This window comes from Cucurbita moschata, unplaced genomic scaffold (assembly GCF_002738365.1).
Source record: "Cucurbita moschata cultivar Rifu unplaced genomic scaffold, Cmos_1.0 Cmo_Scf00009, whole genome shotgun sequence".
NCBI classification, from domain to species: domain Eukaryota; kingdom Viridiplantae; phylum Streptophyta; class Magnoliopsida; order Cucurbitales; family Cucurbitaceae; genus Cucurbita; species Cucurbita moschata.
In genome coordinates, this window is record NW_019268525.1 from 1,901,993 (window position 1) to 1,921,689 (window position 19,697).

The window sequence follows — 19,697 nt, forward strand, 5'->3', positions numbered from 1 at the left end:
GGGGGGGGGGGGGGGGGGGTGTGGCATCACCTGCCTGCACTTCAAAGGCAATTATGCCTCAATGTGCATGTGCACTTGAACAAGCATTGATTGACGGTTCAACACCTTTTTTGAACTCTATATTATAATTTTCACATATTAATGAAATGTCTATTTTCTTAACCAAAAAAAGATCACTGAACGTGAAAATGGTGAAAATGATGTCCAGAGGAACCAAATGATACTAGCTTAACCATTCTGATATGAAACCAAATTCTTCTGATAGTTGATATAGAGAAATTTTGAAGAGAATCCAAAACAAAACCAATTACCTTCTCCTGTGTTCTGTCTCTATTTTGTAACTTAAACATCTTTGAAGAAACAATGGCTACAATGAACAAAAAAGAAAGATTAGTATAATATGGGCCAAACAACACAAATATGACAATTGCATTTTATTTTCGATCAACGACCTTTCAAAACTATCCAAACTTTCCAGATCAATCTCAAGTTGTTCTTACGAGTCTTGCCTCATTATATATCATGTATTATCTCCAATTTGGAGAGAGAGAAAAACAAGCTAAAATGTATTACATTTCTAATAGCACGCCGTTGAAGAATGTTATAGAGTTCAACTGGCTTGCAGTAAAGTGAGAGGCTCTCTTCTGCAGCAATTTCCTCTTCTTCAGATAGATGAACACGAGATTCTACACGGCACATCTGATCTGCGTTTCTGGAACAGCTGGGAGAGCAACTAAAGATTACTAATATGCAACAACAGCAAAGTTAAAAGAAGAAAGAACAAGAATAAGAACAACCACATAAAAAGGTAGACAGTCAGAAATCATGGAGGAAAATTTAAAATTCTCTCTTGAGGCATATGAACTTAAGCACTGAAGTTCTTCTACCACAATCACGACCCTCCCAGACACAAGAACTTCTCACAATAGTTTTTCCATATGTGTTGGTGATTGTACCAGCAACAAACTATGAAGTTACATGCTACATCCGGCCATAAGAAGTTATCAACTCTTACAGCTCATTTAAATCTCGAAAGTCAAAATATTTCTCAGATGATATGATCCTTCCAGAAAAATCAAAGCTACAAACAAATCTTACTTCTATTACGTTTCATTAGAGAGCTCGGGGTTAGAAAGACTGATGGAAATAAATAGCACGTACGAAGTTTCACGAGTCACGAGAGGTATGCCAGGCATTCTTCTCCAGCAATTTCAATTACAATCTCATGGCAACTCTAGACTTACAAGGCTTGACGCCCCCAACACATCCCCTTTACGCATCCGCTACAGAACACTGCAACATTTGAAACGAAGAAAGATAGAGCCTCAACACTAATTCAAAATACCACTACACATTAACAACACAAGAACCCCCATAGCTGTTTCGCAACTCATTTCCATAAATTTGAGCTCAGATAAAGAGATACGAACTTCCTAAGGCTATGCAGGAGACGAATCGAAGTTTTCTCAACTTCAAGCGGTCGAGTTCCACCCAAAAAAAAAAAAAAAAATCATTCAATATGAAAATAGGAGAAGCTTAAACAATTAGAGTGTAGGAGCTCCAATTTTACAAAACGAGCAAAACCAAGTTCTCCACACTTTAACAAACTCGAACTCTGAGGCCAAAGGCGCTTTAGCAACAAAATGAAACTACAGACAGAAAATTAAGCTGAAGATAGAAATGGAAATGCAGAAACAAGTAGAACAAGTGAAATTTAGCGAAATTAACATCGAACCTGGTTCCATTAATAGTAAAAGCATACCTACAGTAGCTCAGAGTTCTCGATGTTGCTCCTATGTCGGTTCAAGCAGAGAGAGAGAGAGATCGATAAGATATAGAACGGTGATTACAACGAAAAATGGATCGAACTGACACTCACAGTCGCAGCACCAGCAAGGTAACCTTTGCCCTTTGGAGCCTGGAAGTTCTTTCGTTTTCCTTTAATTGCAAAAATACCCTCGTAATTTTCATTTTTCCCAAATTACCCCAATTTTCTCTTCAAATTAAAAAATACCCCATAATAATAATTATTTTAGTTAACTCCAAATAAATAATGAGTCATTTGGTGCGTTCGTTCGTGGTTAGAAATCTCAAAATCCTAATAAGCTTGTATATTGTACTTGAACTATACCGAGAGGTGTTTTATGTCGGGGTTGTTCCTCTCGTTAGATCTCTTATTGGTCAATCGAGCTCGACGGGATCTATCATGTTAGTACTGATATATGTCGTGTGTAGAATTTGTGTGTTCATGTCCTCCATAGACTATCTTAAATATTATCCAATGAAACTTGTCCAGTCGTTGTCGGTGCTAAATGAGAGATGTCTTAGATCCTTCTGTGTTCTTTCTTGGGATCTCTTTCCTTAATCCTAGCTTTTGTTTTTTTCGTCTGTTTCCACTGTTTAACCGTGTCTTGATTTCAAACGGTGAAATTTCCGTACTATATATTTATTTAATATATTTTTGAGTGCTAAGGTAATTAATATTTATAAAATATGTGGTAATAAAAGACTTGAACTCCCTTATCGATGAATAATGGTCATTTTCTTAGTAACTGTTCTCTTTATTTAGTAACATAGTTAATTTGTTTCTTAAAACTGAGTATAAGTGTTTCTGTAATTGGCAAGTTTGATATGAGATTTAGTAGGTAATTTTGGTAATATGGACTGTAAATAAATTTTTCTAAAAAAATAATTTCATTTAATTCAATGCATCAAAATATGCAATTTTACGTTAACTTTACAACCACGTTTGAAGAAACTTAAAATTTAAATCAGTCTCGAACAGATAAAAGAACCAATGAAATACAGTCTTATATATGTTTAGCCATAAATTAATTGCAAATTAGTCAAGAGTACTATAGTCGACTTTTAGGTCACTTAGTGATATATTGTCCAGTGATTATTATTATTTAGATTTAGACTGTTTTTTAGTCATTAAATTTAATTTTAAAAATTGAAACTCGATAGGTTACTCAATTTATATTTGAGTTGATTAACTGGTCTACAAATATGATAGGAATATTTAAAAATTTATAATTAAATATGTATAATCATATGGTTATAGATTTATTTATAATTAAATGTTTAAAAAGTTAATTAGGAGAGTATTTAATAATAATAATAACAACAACCGAGCTTAATGTCTATTCATGGAGCTAACCCAACTTAGCAATCCTAAAACAAGTCTTACATAACGTTGAATATTATTAACCATCCAAACAGTAGCTATACTAATACGGTGTTAATTCAATCATAAACGAATTTTAGACTGTTCAAATTAGTCGAGCTAACCGAGTCAACGGAACCAAATTGAGCCGAAAGGAGCCATGGTTAGGGACACTCAACGTCCACGACTTGCTTAGGATTAATATTACTTTTCTTATTTTAAATAAATTAAAATAAAATAAAATAATCCAAGTGAGATTTAAAATTGGATTACCTTATATGATTTTTAGGATATAATTAACAATATCCAGATAGAGGAACAAATAAGAAAATAAAATAAAGATAAGATAAAATATTGGAAAAAAAGAATAATGAATTTAAATATATTTGACATAAATATCCTAATTTCAATATAGAAAGTCGAATTTTGACGGAACCAAAAAATTTTAAAAAATTGAAAAAATTAAATTAAAAATTAGTTAAAGTATAATTTTAATCATACTTTAACCTAACTAATTTCAAATATTAAAATATAGTATTATATTTTTTTATAAAATTTTAATGGATAATTGTATTAATTAATTGTTGACTTATATATAAAAAATAGTTTATATTAACTTTTATTTTAATAGAAACTAATTTGGAACATTAAAATGCAAAAAAATAAAATAAAATAAATCTCAAAATGGAAAATGAAAATAAGCCATAATCAAGTACAAGAGTCTCCACAAAAATCAAAATATTTCCGGACACGTGGCGAATTTCATTGGTCAAAAGAGTCGCGGCTCTTGCTTTATAGGAATCCAACGGCCGATATTGCTCGGAAAATTAGACGAAAATTTAAGATAGGGCAAAAACGTAATTTCACAAAAGGAGAAAATGGTAATATCACCACGTGCTATTACAGTAATGGAAACCGAAGGCCTATTTATACGCAAAAACGAGCAAATTTCATCTCATAAACAAAAAAAAAAGAAAAAAAGAAAATAGAGAGTTTTTTTTAATAGAAAATTTTGATAGAAGGAGAGAGAGAGAGAGAGAGAGTTGTGGTTTATTGATCAATCGATGAGCAAATTTCTTCCAATTCAAATTCTCTTTCTCTTTCTCGCAGCAGTTTTTGATTGAGAGAGAGAGGAGGAGAAAAAAAAAAAAAAAAGAAGGAAGAAGGAAACCAGCCTTAGGGTTACCAGTTTTCTCTTTGGTTGTTTGTTTCTCGGGAAAATGGTGAGGGAATCGCCGAGAAAATGTTCCCATTGTGGATTGAATGGACATAATTCGCGAACATGCAGTAATTTTGCGAAGGGGAATAATAATAATAACTATTGCGTCAAATTGTTTGGAGTTAATTTGATGGATAATGGAGATGAATCTATGCGGAAGAGTCTCAGCATGGGGAATTTGAATATTCACGTATGTAATCACAACGCCGCTGCGGCCGGAAACAATGTCGCCTGTTATAATGCCGCCGTCGCTGACGACGGTGGCTATCTTTCCGATGGCCTTATTCATAACAAGAAACGCAAAGCCGCTCTTGAGAGGAAGAAAGGTACGTAATCGTTTTTTTTTCATTCAAGAAATTGCATCATAAATCCCTATGTATTCTGAGAAATTTGTGGAGAAAAAAGGAAAATCAAAGCGTTTGTATTGAATTTTAAGCCTATTAGTTTGATTAGCGGAAATGAATCTAACTCAATCGTTGATAATACGTATTAGTAGAGATGTCGAATTCGGAGAATTCGTAAATTGTACAGAGTATAAGTTTTGTGAGATAATGCAGGAAAGCCATGGACTGAGGAGGAACATAGAACCTTTTTGGCTGGTTTGAAGAAGCTGGGGAAAGGGGATTGGAGAGGAATTTCGAAGAACTTTGTGACCACACGAACACCCACGCAAGTAGCTAGTCATGCCCAAAAGTACTTTTTGAGGAAGATGAATGCGAACGATAAGAAGAAACGCAGAGCCAGTCTTTTCGACATCCCGGAAATCAAAGTAATAGTTTGTTTTCTCAACTGCTTCTTGACGTGTGTCTCGATCAACTTCCCAAATGATTTTAGCCATATTTGTTTTAAAAATTTATAAACACCACTTCTATCGGTAAGTTTCTTCGTTTTATTATCTACTTTGTGTCGATACCAATCTATTTTTCGAACGAAAAACGACCCGAAACTTCAAAAACTAAACATCGAAACTTAAATGGTTATCAAATCGGAGTTCTGCTGGAAAATTACTCTGTATATGCTTTTTAACTGTTGTTTACATTGTGTTATGTTTATATATACGTGTATAGAACAATGTTTCTCAAGAATGCCAAGCTTCATCGTCTTCAATGAGGGCTAATGGAGAAACGTCACAAATTCTGCTGCCAAAGAACAGTTCTGAGAATCAACAACAGGTGAAATTCTCATCTCTTTGATCAATTTCTGTTTATAATCTGTAAGAAATGGGTGAATTCAGCTGTTTTTACTGTATATGAACATGGTTACAGGTCAGTAATTTACCAACACAGCTTATCAATCGATTCCCTCATCTTTGTTTGGATACTCCTCATTTCGTGCCTTCAACAACTGGATCACCAGCCTCTGGTGTTGCAAATTTGCATGGGATTCCTTATGTGGTAATTATCTTGTTCTAATCTCGGATTAAAAACTTTAGCGTTTCTTAGTCATAGTAAAGAATAAGCATAATGAATGGCTTTTGGACGAGCAAAGTCGTCGTTTATTAGTAAGGCGAGAGCTTCAAGCTTGATTTCTAGTAGCGCACCCACACACAAGCACTACCCAACCAAGGGCAGACGAACCTTCTTTCTAAATGGGGTGCCCAGAGCACCTCATGGTGAACCAAATATGAACATAACGAGACACGGACGACTCGGTGTCCGGTACGTAAAACAGAACAAGTAGAGTAGGTGATGTAATGTAATGTTTGAATATGGTGACAGGTGGGAGTTTCCCCTAATAATGTTCCAATAATCCCTTTGGTGAAGCTGGGAAGGAGATCATCAGCTGTTATGGCAATGCCGAAGAGCCCAATAAGGACAAGCAGTCCGAATGCAGCAGCAGCAGCAGCAGCGTTGGTAGCCCATCCATCTGGTATTCCTCCTTCTCCAAGGTCTTCCCCTCAAAGACCGTTGATGGTGCAGTTGCAGGCTTCTGCCATGGCAGCCTCTTTTGAGACAGATGCTCTAGAGCTCAAGATTGGACTGCCCCAATCTCCACAGGCTAAGAACTTGTCTTCTCAAACTTCTGGAGCCATTAGAGTTATATGAACCAACAAGAAAAAAACAAAAATTAAAAATTAAAAAGAAATGTGAAATTCATCTTCTATAAGAAGGTTAATTAGAGTAAGAAAAAGTGTTATTTTTTTGAATGAGATGTTTGTTTTTGGCCTCCTCTCTATGCATGTAATAGGTAATAATTGATTTGTAAACCATATTCAATTCAATTTGATATCGTTTGCTTCAATCTTGTATGGATGGATTTTGCTTATAAGTTGTAGGGTAATAGACCATCCATATGATGAACACGGGTTGTTCACAAGAGCTTTAGCTCATTTTGTTGAGACATCAATTATCGTTTTAAAGGTCGATTATTTGACTTTTTTAATCATAATTGTTATGTTGAAAATTATTATATAATTTTCTTGATGAATTAAGTGTGTCAAATATTTTTGTAAATCTTAATTCGAAATTTTTTAATTTTTGTCTTCATTTTTACATTAATATTTATTTCATAAAACAATTACTAGCTTAATTTTAATATTTTGAATTAGAGTTACATGATGAAGAACCTTAACGTTATTATTATATATAATATAATATATATATTTTGTTTGACAAGTGAATTTCATATAAAGTAAGAAAAATAATATATTGGATAAAAAGATTATGTTGGGTTAGGTAGCAAAGTTTCGAGACTCAAGGAAAGTTTCCTTGCTCATAATTTATTTAATAGAAAATATATTTTAAACAAAGTCGATTTAAATAGGTTCATATATTATTTCTTGGATAGAAACATAAGAGTAATTATTAAATTAATTAATTAATTTTAAAAAAAAAACGGCTTTCGTATCTTGATATCAAACTTTTATGCTGGTTTGATCCCTAAACATGTCAAATGTCTTAGCTACACATTTTCTTCGAGCATATTACTCTATGAAAGTTTTGGTTTCTTATTTAAAAAAAGTGTACACTACTTTTAACTCTATACTTATATACCGTTCAAGATTTGTCGCATGTACGACAAAGTTCCTCGTCCTCAAACAAAGCCTTCTTGGCTCATACATCAACTTATATTGAACCTAAGATGGCTATGCAGGAGTTCCCAACTACTAATGCAATGCAACTAACCATCGATTGTGGCAGGTAATATAAGCCTTGAGCCATTGAGAGGATTAGAAAACTATGAAATGACCCATCAACACAAAAAATAAGACAAATTTGAGCATTCTTAAGCTCTACCATTTGCTATCTAAAGTCAGAAACATAAAGCATCCAAGCATTCTCCAAACAAATATTAATGAGGCAAATAAACTGAGAGATGGCTTGAACTGTACCTCTAAAAGTTCCCTACACGGCAGCTTAAAACAAGTATTGGAAAGAAGAAAAAGGAAATACTACTGCTTTGATAATACAGAAAGGTATAGAGTGACAATTCAAGGTCTATTTGAAATGAATGGGATTTCAGATACTTTATAGAGAGAGATTCGAATGCACTTGATATTACGTGCACAATGCACACTTGCAATGGCAGAAACAACCAACTCAACTAAGAACAACATCCACCCTTCTGGTTGACGGGTTGCCCCTGTAGCTGCACCGTCGGTGGCCTCGCATTGTTCGCAGGCAGACTAGCCATCCTGGATGCAGAGCATGAAGAGTAGTAATTGTTCAAGTGGTCTACAAAACGAAACTAAGTTGAAATATTTGGTGTTTTTTTTTTTTTGTTGTGTCATTGTGTAACGACCCTAGATTGTTAGGTAACCTAAAATCGCTACTGTATACTATTTTAAATTATTATGTTCGTGGAAATCTAGAGTCGTTACACATTCAATTGAAATTCTGCCCACTAGTACTCCACAAGAGAGGGAGATATACCTATTTTTAATGTCAGCAGTCATGGCCATAAATGCCTGTTCTACATTGGTAGCATCTTTTGCACTTGTCTCCATAAATGGGATCCCAACCTCATCAGCAAAAGCCTACATACATGTGAGATCATCAAAAGAATTTTACTCGGTTTCTCATGCCTCCAAGGCTTTCGGTAATTTAAGTCGACAAATCGCTTTTACCTTTGCTGATTCATAGGACACTACTTTATTAGGAAGATCACACTTATTGCCAACTAGAAGCTTGTTTACGTTTTCACTTGCATAACGGTCAATTTCGTTTAACCATTGCTTAACATTTTCAAAACTCTCCTGGTCTGTTACATCATAAACAATCTGAACCAACGAAGGAAACAAACTCAGAGTTCTGTGATTAGAGAAAAGTTGCTATACCGGAGATATAATGCATAAAACTTACTATAATGCCATGTGCCCCGCGGTAGTAGCTACTAGTGATGGTCCTAAAACGCTCCTGTCCTGCAGTATCCCACTGAATACTCCAGAAGTCAGAAAAGAGGACTTGCAGAAAGCCTATGTATGTATGTGTGTGTCACAATATATATATACGTGCATGTCACAATATATATATACGTGCATGTCACAATATATATATACGTGCATGTCACAATATATATATACGTGTGTCACAATATATATATACGTGTGTCACAATATATATATACGTGTGTGTGCGCACGTGTAGAGAGAAAGTCTCACAATTTGGAGTTTAATTGTCTTTCCATCCTGCTCCACAGTGCGTATTTTCTAGAACATCAAAATCCTTAAGTGATCAGAGCGCACATACATAATTAAAACAGAACGGGTTTGAACTTAAAGGATCATAAAAGCTTACAAAATCAACTCCAATGGTACTAATATAACTATCCAGATATGAGTCATCCTGTTCATAAGATACAAAAGAAACCATTCAGTAGATGAAGCTCCAAGAAAGCAACTATCCAAACAAGAAAAACCCTTGACAAGTAGGCAATTTAATAACTGTCAAAATGGAAGAACAAGAAAGCAATTTCTTCAGTATCATGAGATGTCATGCCACAATTATCACAATAGTGAAAAAGATCAAGGAGCTGTCGGATCCAAAACCTTCCACTACAATATATAATTCCCAACTCTCCATCTCTTGTTTGAAAAAACTTTTGAAACTTTCTAATTCAAACATACATTTCATTTGCTTTGCCGCTTTGGATCTACGCAGTTCGAATGGATATATAACAAGCACTATGTGTCAACATTCAGTAATTCATAACATAATAATCTAGAGGTAATCAAAAATCGATTTTAATGAAGATGAAGCGTGTAACCTAAGAGTTACAAATGTTGAACAGACGATGATAGAGTAATGAATCTTACAGCAAATCTCAAAAGAAGACATGATTTGCCAACTCCAGAGTCCCCAATAAGCAAGAGCTTGAACAAGTAGTCACTATCAGAGAAAACCAAATTAGAAAAATAAAAAAACTCAAATGTTACAAACAAAATTACTTAAAAGTTACAATCATGAACATCCACAGCCTACGATAAAAATTTATCTGGTATCTGTTCTACATTCTTAAGCAACTGATTTAATTAATAATCATTTGCTTGAATAAAATAAACTTAAAACTAAATAACAAAGCAAGCAGTCGTCCAGCTCGACGAACAATGTTAATAATTCAAACACTGAAAAGGCAAATTAGTAAAAATCAAACCAATAGGGACAAAGAGAATTGTAACTTATCAAATTTTCATTTATTTATAAAAAATATATGATGCCCTAATGCCTTCGCATCCAAGAGAACCAAAGTCCATATCCATACACAGAACAAAGAAAAAAATGCCATCCATGAAGAGGTCAAGTTCGAAATTTTCAGAAAAGGCAAAATTTTCATAGATAATCTCAACTCTAAACATTTTAGGGAGACCAATTGGTGGAAAACAATAGAATTTCAAGGGTATTATATATACGTTTTGAATTTAAGAGAAACTAAAAGGTAATTGGCCCCCTCCTATCTACATAAAATTCAATTCAATTCAATGGTTTGTCGACCAATCAAAAATAAGAACGCTCTGAATTCTGTTTTACTTAACCGAACAAGAGCTTTGAATTAGAAGATTCGATCAATCCAAAAACAATCGAATTCATCCACCTCAAGAGAAAATCGTTCATTACAAAGAAAAATGAGAATCACAGATCTAATCCTTAAATTGACAGAATATGCATATATGTATATAAAAAAAATAAGCATCAAACAAAGGAGAAAGAAAAACTGAAACCTAGTTATTGAAACTACCCTAATGGATCATTGTCGCCAAACGAAACAAAACAAAACAAAACAAAACAAAATCAAAAGTTATTCACATACGGGAATCGCTTGAAAAAGATTCGATCAATAACGCGACTTACTACTCAGGATTCATGATTGTTGGTGGAATGCTGATCTAGAAAGGGGAAAAGCGCAACCGGATTAGAACCGGTCAAGGTAATTCAGACCGGTGGGCGATCCAAAGGGCAGAAACGAGAGAGACGAAAAGGAAGAGAGTGATGAAGTCGACGACAAAAGGCAGAAGATGAAATAAAGATTTGTAGAACTGAAGAACGAGAAAAATGTTTGAAATTCGCGTTTTTCACCACAGAACTTTCTGAAATTTCTTATTTTCCCTTAAATTCCTAAATATTCGCAGTTCAACCCCTTCACGGATGGGATTTGAAAATACAAATATTTTACTTTTTATGTGGACCTGTCATTCTGGGCCTAGTGGACCCTGGCCCATTTAACTGAGATGTTAACACTTCATTTAGTCACTGCATTGCTTATCTTAAAAGGTGAAGTACTTCCAACAATATTAATATATATATATATAAGAGAAATTGTAAATCTAACGATTTTAAAGAGGTGACGTGGACAAACACGTCGTTGTGAACACGGTGTTACGCAGTGGTAAAGTAATGATGAGGCGGTTACAATTGGTAAGAAAATGAAGCGATGAAATAATAGCATCACACAAAAGGTAGTAGTTACCCAGTACGTCGACTCAGATATAAACCAACACGCTAACAAGTACTACCTGAAAAGTTCTAGGATTTACCCACAAGAAAACAATTATAATAATTCTAGACATTTAACAATCAAAACTTATATTGATCGTGTACTCTAGAGTTAGTATAGATAAAAATATAGTTTGGATATGTTGCGATGAAAATAAAATAAGGAAGCGAACATAAAACAAGTGAGGCAGTGAAACGAAATTTTAGGTAAAGGCTAGACTTTTGACAACTTATTGCACCTTAATTTTCATGCGCTAAACAAAACACAAACAATGCATTCTAACAAAGTTGGGAGACCGACATGCGTTGTTCTTCTAATGCTAGTGCCCCACACACAAGAGTAGCTATACTTTTACGTGTTGGTCTTATTTCTTTTGCACTGATTCGTTTTAAGCTTGTAAGTAGGAACAACTTAGTAAATTACGTTCACTTTTGCTTTCCTTGAGTATTTCCACACGTCTTAATCCTTCAAGTGACCAAAGCAATATTATTACTCCAGCTCGATCTTTCGACCGATGCATCGAAAGCCTCCAGCTCCTTCGGCTTCATCGACGGTGGACTATACTATCACTCCATCCTTCTGATATTTGAAAAAAAAAAAAACATGAATATTTAGCCTTGAGAAATGGTGCTGAAAGACATAGGACAAAAAATCATCAAGAATTATGTATACGAGATCAAAAAGTAATATGAAATGACTTTTGTTTCATAATGTCACGAATTTGCCATTAATTTAGTACAAATTTCACTATAGATAAGTGTAATACTAATGGATTGAAAAGATAATACAAATACATGAACTCCAAATGTTTTCAAGAAGCAATTCTTCATTGAGTTAACAGCAGCAGTACCACTAAAAAAGGATGTTATACAATAACCATAAGCAAAGTGTATAAGTGATGTGCATTACCGTCGAAAAGCATTGGCTTCAATATCAGATTTACCCTGTGAATAATACGTCCTACGACGAATACTCTCCTCGATCGTTGAGCTTCCTCCCTTCTCGGCACCATACATGCTTTTCTGAGCAGCGTCCAAGAAATTTTTGCTCGAGGGCACTGCTGCATTTTGTTTGGCTTCCAGTGCATCATCCTCAGCTGCCTGCTTCAAACGCCTCCATCTTTGCTCTTCATGTAACTCGGCATCCTGCTGCATCTCACGCAGCCTAGCTGCACGCTCTTCTTCTGAAAGCTTTGTAGCAGGCCTACGGTGCTTATGGCGCGACTCATGAGGAGTTTCAGAAGCATTGGGTTCATAAGATCTCGATTCCCCCACTCTTCTGCTCACCTTTTCGTTGTTAGCATAAGAATCTCTCTCTCTTTTTGATCTGTCATGATATCTCTCTGCAGAATCATGAGAATGGGTTTTGGATGACTTTCGATCTGACTGATCGTACGTCGTTTGTGCAGCATATTTCGAGCCTCTGTCATGGTCCCTCTCGTTCTTATAATCATTTCTTCTCCTTCTATCTTCTGAATAAGAGTGATCATCATGTCTTGAACTCTTGTCACGATCATCTTTATGATCTCTCTCGTTCTTATAATCAGTTCTCCTCCTATCTTCGGAATAAGAATGATCATCATGTCTTGAACTCTTGTCACGATCGTCTTTATGATCCCTCTCATTCTTATAATTAGTTCTACTCCTATCTTCGGGATAAGAATGATCATCATGTCTTGAACTCTTGTCGCGATCATCTTTATGATCTCTCTCATTCTTATAATCAGTTCTCCTCCTATCTTCGGAGTAAGAATTATCATCATGTTTTGAAGTCTTGTCGTGACCATGTTTCCTTCTCTGCCTCTCAGGGCTGGCATCTTCAGAATCATGATCTCGTTCTGGAGAAAAATGTTTAGATTTGCTATGTCGGTGCTTCTTTCGATCTCTTTTGTGATCGGGATTCTTTTCCTTGTGTTTTTCCCCTTCAACCTATAAATATGTATGGAGAGAAAAAAAAAACCCTCAAATCAATTCTTCAAATCAAACAAGGAGGAAAGATCTTGCATGTAACCGCTCAAGCCCACCGCTAGCAGATATTATCCGCTTTAGCTCGTTATGTATCGCAGTCAGTCTCACGGTTTTAAAACGCATCTGCTAGGGGAACGAGTGCCAACGAGAGCACTGGACCCCGAAAGAGGGTGGATTGAGATCTCACATCGATTGGAAAAGGGAACAAAGTAATTTTTTCATAAGAGTGTGGAAATCTCTCCCTAGCGGACGCGTTTTAAAACTTTGAGGCTGACGACGATACGTAACAGGTCAAAGCGGACAATATTTGCTTACAGTGGGCTTAATCTGTTTCATTACACGACCAACAAGTGTCCATAGACAAGCTAACATATAAGTTTAGAGAGTTTCACTGTACAAGAATGAATGGAAGAAGAATATTTCCGTATAATTTTCACAGCCAATGCTTAATAGGATTGTAGGATTGTTTTGCGATAAAGGAGAAAATAAAACAGCAGGGAAGAAAGAAAAATGGGAACTTACAGTCTTGCGAATCATAGCCATCTGAATAGGATTGTTTTTTACGCGTGCAAGAGCTTGTTGCTCACGTTGTCGAATGATAAGCAAAGGATCAGAATGAAGCTTCCTCCATGCGTCATTAGCAGAAGGAAGTTTATCCACAAACAGAGCTCCTGGGACAGCGGCTTCCTGTAAAACAACACAAAAATGCAACAAAATCATGATTGAGCACCGAAGACATAGCCAAAGTACACAAATTAACAGGACAGAGACAACGAGTAACAGTACCTTGGAACTAGATGGATCAGAGGAAGCCGCGGGAGTAGATGTACTAGGTAGGGTTTCGAGACTCTTAAATCCATCGGACTCGCTGGCTTTCCCGACTGCCAAACCCGATTCATAAAGAAAATCCAATCTCTCCTGCTTCCTGAAACGCCATATTGACCAAAATCCGAATATTAGCCAAATCGATCGAACAAATTAGACCCTAACCCTAACCCTAATCCTAACCGAGGACACATTTTCAATCCTTATCTACTCAGAGATCGAATTGAATTTGAAACTCACAGACTACCTATAAAATATACAATTCGATCCGTAAACAACAAGATGGAAGAAAGAGAAAAGGAAAAACATACGGAACGAGGCCGGCCTGTTCTTGAAGAAGACGAAACTCTTGGCGCTCCTTCTCCTCATGGATCTGTTTACGGAGCTCTTCCAACTTCTTCTGCTCGGCCTCGTGCTTCTGCTCCGCCTTCCAGACGTTCTCTATGTTCCGGAGACTACCGGTGTGCCATCCTTTCTTGTTCAAGAACTTCAACGCCATGTCTCTAACCGAGTTTCACTTAGGAATCGGACTATTAGCCACCAGCGCTGTGGTTTCGTGAGGAAAAAGTTCGAGATTCAGATTGGGGAATCGGATCGTCCCCGTCGCTGCCGCCGCCTCTCCTAGCCCGCGAATTTTTCACCCACTAGTAATCTGAAAGAAACCCAACTGATAAGTAGAAAATGATTAAATTATAGTTTAAATCGGACATACATTTAAAGAATTTTCTTTTGATTTTTTAAGTTTTAAAATATAAATTTTAGCGTCAATAATTAGTGTTAAGTTATGTCCACGATTTATACCATTTTAATATGTATATTAACATATTATTGGCATAAAATTCAAAAATTATTCCTAAAGCCTAGTAGAAAACTCTTTATTTTTTTTAGGTAAATTCTACATAAATAAATAAGCAAGCTTTTTAAAAAAAGATTTATACTAAGCTTAATTAATAAAAGAAATTCATAAATTTTATATTTTATTTAAGGAAAATACTCTTAAAACTTTTAAAATTTTGAAGAGCTTACAAAAAATATATATGTGTATACTTTTAATTATTTTATTTAAAAAATATTTTTGAATTTAAGAGGTTTTATTTAATTTTTAAAAAGAATTTAAAAATACTCTCAACAAGTATTGTGTTTTTAAAAAAATCCATGAAACTTTTCTTACTTTTATTATAAAAATAAATTTATTATCCGTATATAGAAGGAAGGTAGATAATTTTTTTAAATACTTTAATTATATTTTTTAACCATAAATTTATTATCGGTATATAAAATAATTTTTTTAAATACTGGATATTAATGAAAACTTTTTATTAGCCCAATTATATTTTCACTTTTTTTACAAAAATAAATTTATTATCTGTACATAGAAAAAAAACCGTGGACATCTCATACATAATTTTTTAAATAGAGGTATTAATAAAAAATTTTAATAGCCAACAAAAATTTTAATAGCCAATTATAATTTAACATTTTTTAAAGATATTTATGAGAAGTAGTGTTTATGGTACGGTACTATCAACAACGGCCAAATTCAACTAATAAAATTTAGTTGATTTAAAGTTTACATGTCTAGCTTCAAAGCATTCAAAATCTTTTAGCCCAATCGACGTTCTCATAAAGAGGCGTCTATATTTTGGTACTATCTATCGACAACGTCAATACGAGTAGGTGTAATAATAAGTAGGTAGTATCGTAATGTTTGATACGAGGTTAATGGAGCCTCTTGATTTTGAGGGTAGAGGGAGTTGAGTCCAAGATTGGGAGAGCTTCGTTTTGGGCACCACCAAATTCCCTCTCAATTTCCCCCTCAACGTTCAATCCTTCAATTGTTGCTGCCATTGGATCCCATCTCATCCCCACATCTATTTCTGCACATTAAAAAAAAAGAAGCCAATTACAATAATAATAATTAAATTAAAATATACATTGCCCTAATTTATATGAATGAAATATTAATAATTTTTTTTATCATATTTAAAAAAAATCTAAGTCAATTTTAAAAAAAAAAATATTTTTTGAAATTTAGTTAATAAATATGAAATTCACTATAAGAAATTGAATTGCTGGAGACAAATTCTAAGAATTAAAAATCAATAGTTATTATTAATTTATTTATTTTATTGAAATTTTGAAACATTGCTAAAAATAAATAACACAACAAATAAAAATATATGCACATTTTAAAATTTTAAAATTTTAAGATATTAATATTATTTTGAAAGTTTTAATTTATGTATCAAATATAAAAATATTTAAAAAGAACTGAAGGTATTTTTAAAGATTTTAAATGAATTTAAGAATATTAACAAAAATTTTAAAATATTTTTGAAAATCAGTTTTTAATTAGTTTATTTTTTAAATTTTTTTCTAAAAGTTTAAAATATCTTTTTTTAATGTAGGAATGTTATGGGAGTGTTTTAAATTTAAAATTATTATATAAATTTTTAAGTTTAATTTTTTTAGATAAAAGAAAAAAAAAATGAAATTTGGAGATTAATTTGTTGGATTAGCGGAAAACTCTCAGTTTCGGAACAGGGAAATTTTATTTCATTTTCCCGGAAAAACCAATGGCGGGAAAGAATGAAAGATTCGAAGAAGGAGAATTCGAAATCTACCTGCGTTACGTTACGATCTTCTCTTACCTGGATTGGAGAAGAACCACAGAAGAATGGCGCAGAGAACCAAAACGAGAGGAATCACATGAACAGCAGTTGCGGCGAACTTGACTCGCGCCTTCTCTCGCTTCACTATCTCATCCGCTGGATAACTCGTCGGCTGCTCATTTCCGTCAAATGATAATCGCAACGCCTGGCCTGGCGTCGATGACAGCGCCGGCAACGGGGAGGAGGACGAGTAGTATTCATCGGAGAATCGGTTCCAGCTCACCGATCGGTGCATTTTTTCTGTTTCTTTCAAGTTCTGTTTCGCGATGAGATGAGAAGGAAATGGAGAGGCGGAGAGGCGGAGAGGCGGAGAAGCGAGACTGAAATGTGTGATGGTGCGCGTTGTATGCAGGAAACGGCAGGGAGAAAATGTAGCCGAAGCAAGAAGAATCGGCTTGTGAATTGGAACAAATCTGTTTGATGAATGACCTGACTGAAGGCCGAGCACATCGATTGGTAATTAACTTTGACTTTTCTCGAATCTGACTTTGAAATGTGTGTTGGTGCGCGCGGTACGCTGGAAACGGCAGGGAGAAAATGTAGCCGAAGCAAGAAGAATCGGCTTGCGAATTGGAACAAATCTGTTTGATGAATGACCTGACTGAAGGCCGAGCACATCGATTGGTAATCAACTTGACTTTTCTCGAATCTGACTTTGTCTAAATTTTACATTCGTTTACTTACAATAAAATTATATAATCCATACATGTAATCATATTGAAGAAATTCTCAAATGCTATCACATATCATTACTAAATATAAGAGGAAAATATGGATTCAATGCTGTTGATGCTTGTAGACTTGTTTTTTTAATGAAATTATTGTTTGTTTGGATTTGAATTCAAAATCAACCTTATTTCTGCTTAGTACTCGATTGAAGTGAGTGAAATAATCAATACTGTGCGCACTTTGGGTTACATTTATGATATAGATTAACTCATCTGAAATTATTGCTGTACATTTTTTATATGTAAGAAATCTATATTTCTTTTTTGTTCTTTCGAAATTCGAATTTTCATTTATCATCTTGTTTAGAATATTTCATTTGAACTGTCTATAAGTGTATGCCATTACAAATAAATCTACAATTCATAAACGTTAAGTTATGCAGGCTAATTTTATTGTAAGTATCATTACCTTCATGATTAGAAAAACTAGATTGAAACATCAGTCTAGCTATAACCTGAGCTTTATTCCTGGAGTTTGATTGTGTTGATGAAGCTCTTTCCTTCTGCAAGATCATTGCTGAAGAGAAATTTGAGAAAATCGTTGAATTTGCTCTCTTTACATTTCTATGGATTTTGTTCATCCACAAGCTCTTCTGCAGGCTCTGTTTTCTCGTCCATTCCCAAGCTGTGCAGACTGGTAATGGTGATTCTTGTGCTCCCAGAATTGACAGTGGCTCTGTGGACAAAACCTTGTAAAGCCCATTGCTCAGAACCTCCCACATGGACATGCAGCGCGCCATCAATTTTTTGGAACCAGCATCCATCTCCCATCAGCCATGTCCATGTCTTCCAGGCCCTGGCTGCTTTGAAAAGAACTGTAGTCTGTATGTGGCAGCTGCTCAAGTCCGACCAGTCTCGTCTGCTTTAGAAATTGAGTGAGTTCACTTCTACTCCTAAATTTATGGTTCATTGAAGAGAATGCCTTCGTAGTACGCCGTGTGTGCAGAGAAGTCCAACCTTTAATCAATTTATACCTATAAATTTTAGGTTTTATTAGTATTAATTTAAATTATCTCTTAGATTTTATTTGAAAACATTAATTAATTTAAACACACGAAAATATGAAAACTTATAGTGGTAGACATCTAAACTTTCTTTAGTTTGTCTGAGGTAAGAAATGGAAGGTTAAAACTTATTATCCATTTATTATTATTATACTTCTAAATTTATTCTTAGTTTAAATGAGTATTTATTAAACGCAAACTAGTTTAAGTATATATGAAGTCCAAACTAGTTTAAGTATATATGAAGTCTGAGATCTGAATATATAGATTTGAATTTGATTGTTAATTATCAACTTTAATTATACATATATAATTTTAAAGCTTAGGATTACTTTTTAAGTCTAATATTAGCAATAGTTTGTTTGTAGATGCATTTTTTAACTTCTTAAACAAATTTAATGTCAATCCAAATTTAGAAGTTTCAAGAATATTTTAAATGTTTTTTAAGCAAATTAACACTAAAAAAAAACAGAAAAGAAGCTTCCCTCAAAGTGCCAATCCCAATTCGTAACGATTTCGTATCAAGAGGGCCATCCCTTGGGGAACAAGATTTAATATTCCAACACGTTTTGGTCCCGTCCTTTCTCTTGACGCGATGCTAAAAAACTGGGCTATACCCTCTTATTCTTCTACTGTCTCTCTTCTGCTACTTCTCATTTCCTCTTCTCTCTCAAAATCCACTTCAAATTCCTCCAAACCCTCCTTCCCTCAATCCAATTTCACAATCAAACCCCCCTCTCCTTTCCCCAGAACTTACCGACCCATTTCTTCAAAAGGGCCGTCCATGAATCTCTGGAACAAGCTCGGATTCGGGTCCAGAGCCACCGAGGCCTCGCCGGAGTCGTTGGCGTTTGCACAAGGTCCGGACGATGACATTCCGGCGCCGGGCCAGCAGTTTGCCCAATTTGGGGCGGGCTGCTTTTGGGGTGTCGAATTGGCGTTTCAACGAGTGCCCGGTTTGACCAAAACGGAGGTCGGTTACACTCAAGGGCATATTCATAATCCGACTTATGAGGATGTTTGTTCGGGGCAGAGCAATCACTCTGAGGTCGTTCGGGTTCAGTATGATCCCAAAGAGTGCAGTTACGAGTCTCTGCTTGATGCGTTTTGGGCTCGACATGATCCTACTACTCTTAATCGGCAGGTTCGTTGAGTTTTTTTTTTTTTTTTTTTTTTTTCAATTCTT

At 34.8% G+C, this 19,697-nt stretch overlaps 6 protein-coding genes across 11 annotated transcripts in view; 2 read left to right on the forward strand and 4 right to left on the reverse strand.

The window, feature by feature from the left end:
• Positions 1 to 1,917, reverse strand: part of LOC111447466 (polycomb group protein EMBRYONIC FLOWER 2-like) — an 11,915-nt gene extending 9,998 nt beyond the window's left edge. For 2 of the 5 annotated variants that reach the window (XM_023086648.1, XM_023086643.1), the window contains exons 1-4: positions 1,763 to 1,917; positions 1,162 to 1,293; positions 574 to 721; positions 312 to 367 (exon numbers count right to left, since the gene is read on the reverse strand). In XM_023086648.1, coding sequence (XP_022942416.1) covers positions 312 to 367; positions 574 to 721; positions 1,162 to 1,196 — 239 coding nt within the window. In that variant the 5' untranslated portion in view covers positions 1,197 to 1,293; positions 1,763 to 1,917. Of the gene's footprint in view, positions 1 to 311; positions 368 to 573; positions 722 to 1,161; positions 1,294 to 1,430; positions 1,471 to 1,762 lie in introns of all 5 variants that reach the window. The other 3 variants (XM_023086645.1, XM_023086647.1, XM_023086646.1) reach the window with 3 other exon arrangements.
• Positions 1,918 to 4,186: 2,269 nt separating this feature from the next.
• LOC111447646 (probable transcription factor At5g61620) lies at positions 4,187 to 6,614 on the forward strand. The gene is made up of 5 exons (XM_023086920.1): positions 4,187 to 4,711; positions 4,943 to 5,154; positions 5,453 to 5,557; positions 5,651 to 5,779; positions 6,104 to 6,614. Exons 1-5 carry the CDS (start codon positions 4,387 to 4,389, stop codon positions 6,428 to 6,430), a joined length of 1,098 nt encoding a protein of 365 aa, XP_022942688.1. The 5' UTR covers positions 4,187 to 4,386; the 3' UTR covers positions 6,431 to 6,614.
• Positions 6,615 to 7,664: 1,050 nt separating this feature from the next.
• On the reverse strand, positions 7,665 to 10,936 carry LOC111447989 (ras-related protein RABD2c-like). Its single transcript, XM_023087413.1, has 8 exons — positions 10,673 to 10,936; positions 9,640 to 9,712; positions 9,122 to 9,169; positions 8,986 to 9,033; positions 8,687 to 8,758; positions 8,452 to 8,604; positions 8,258 to 8,361; positions 7,665 to 8,019 (listed from the first exon to the last, which is right to left on the reverse strand). The coding sequence occupies exons 1-8, from the start codon at positions 10,684 to 10,686 to the stop codon at positions 7,929 to 7,931; spliced, it is 603 nt and encodes a 200-aa protein (XP_022943181.1). The 5' UTR covers positions 10,687 to 10,936; the 3' UTR covers positions 7,665 to 7,928.
• A 602-nt stretch (positions 10,937 to 11,538) lies between these two features.
• Positions 11,539 to 14,791, reverse strand: LOC111447603 (pre-mRNA-splicing factor cwc25-like). 2 transcript variants are annotated; one of them, XM_023086852.1, is made up of 5 exons: positions 14,419 to 14,791; positions 14,069 to 14,207; positions 13,805 to 13,969; positions 12,225 to 13,243; positions 11,539 to 11,894 (listed from the first exon to the last, which is right to left on the reverse strand). In XM_023086852.1, the coding sequence occupies exons 1-5, from the start codon at positions 14,604 to 14,606 to the stop codon at positions 11,882 to 11,884; spliced, it is 1,524 nt and encodes a 507-aa protein (XP_022942620.1). In that variant the 5' UTR covers positions 14,607 to 14,791; the 3' UTR covers positions 11,539 to 11,881. The 2 variants fall into 2 exon arrangements, with proteins under 2 accessions (XP_022942620.1, XP_022942621.1); XM_023086853.1 differs by lacking the exon at positions 11,539 to 11,894 and having other exon boundaries at positions 12,019 to 13,243.
• A 998-nt stretch (positions 14,792 to 15,789) lies between these two features.
• LOC111447711 lies at positions 15,790 to 17,235 on the reverse strand. Its single transcript, XM_023087012.1, has 2 exons — positions 16,759 to 17,235; positions 15,790 to 15,984 (listed from the first exon to the last, which is right to left on the reverse strand). The coding sequence occupies exons 1-2, from the start codon at positions 17,012 to 17,014 to the stop codon at positions 15,827 to 15,829; spliced, it is 414 nt and encodes a 137-aa protein (XP_022942780.1). The 5' UTR covers positions 17,015 to 17,235; the 3' UTR covers positions 15,790 to 15,826.
• Positions 17,236 to 19,051: 1,816 nt separating this feature from the next.
• The window catches only part of LOC111447878 (peptide methionine sulfoxide reductase A3-like), a 4,050-nt gene continuing 3,404 nt past the window's right edge, over positions 19,052 to 19,697 (forward strand). Inside the window, exon 1 of the mRNA XM_023087245.1 lies at positions 19,052 to 19,655. Coding sequence (XP_022943013.1) covers positions 19,107 to 19,655 — 549 coding nt within the window. The 5' untranslated portion in view covers positions 19,052 to 19,106. The remainder of the gene's footprint in view (positions 19,656 to 19,697) is intronic.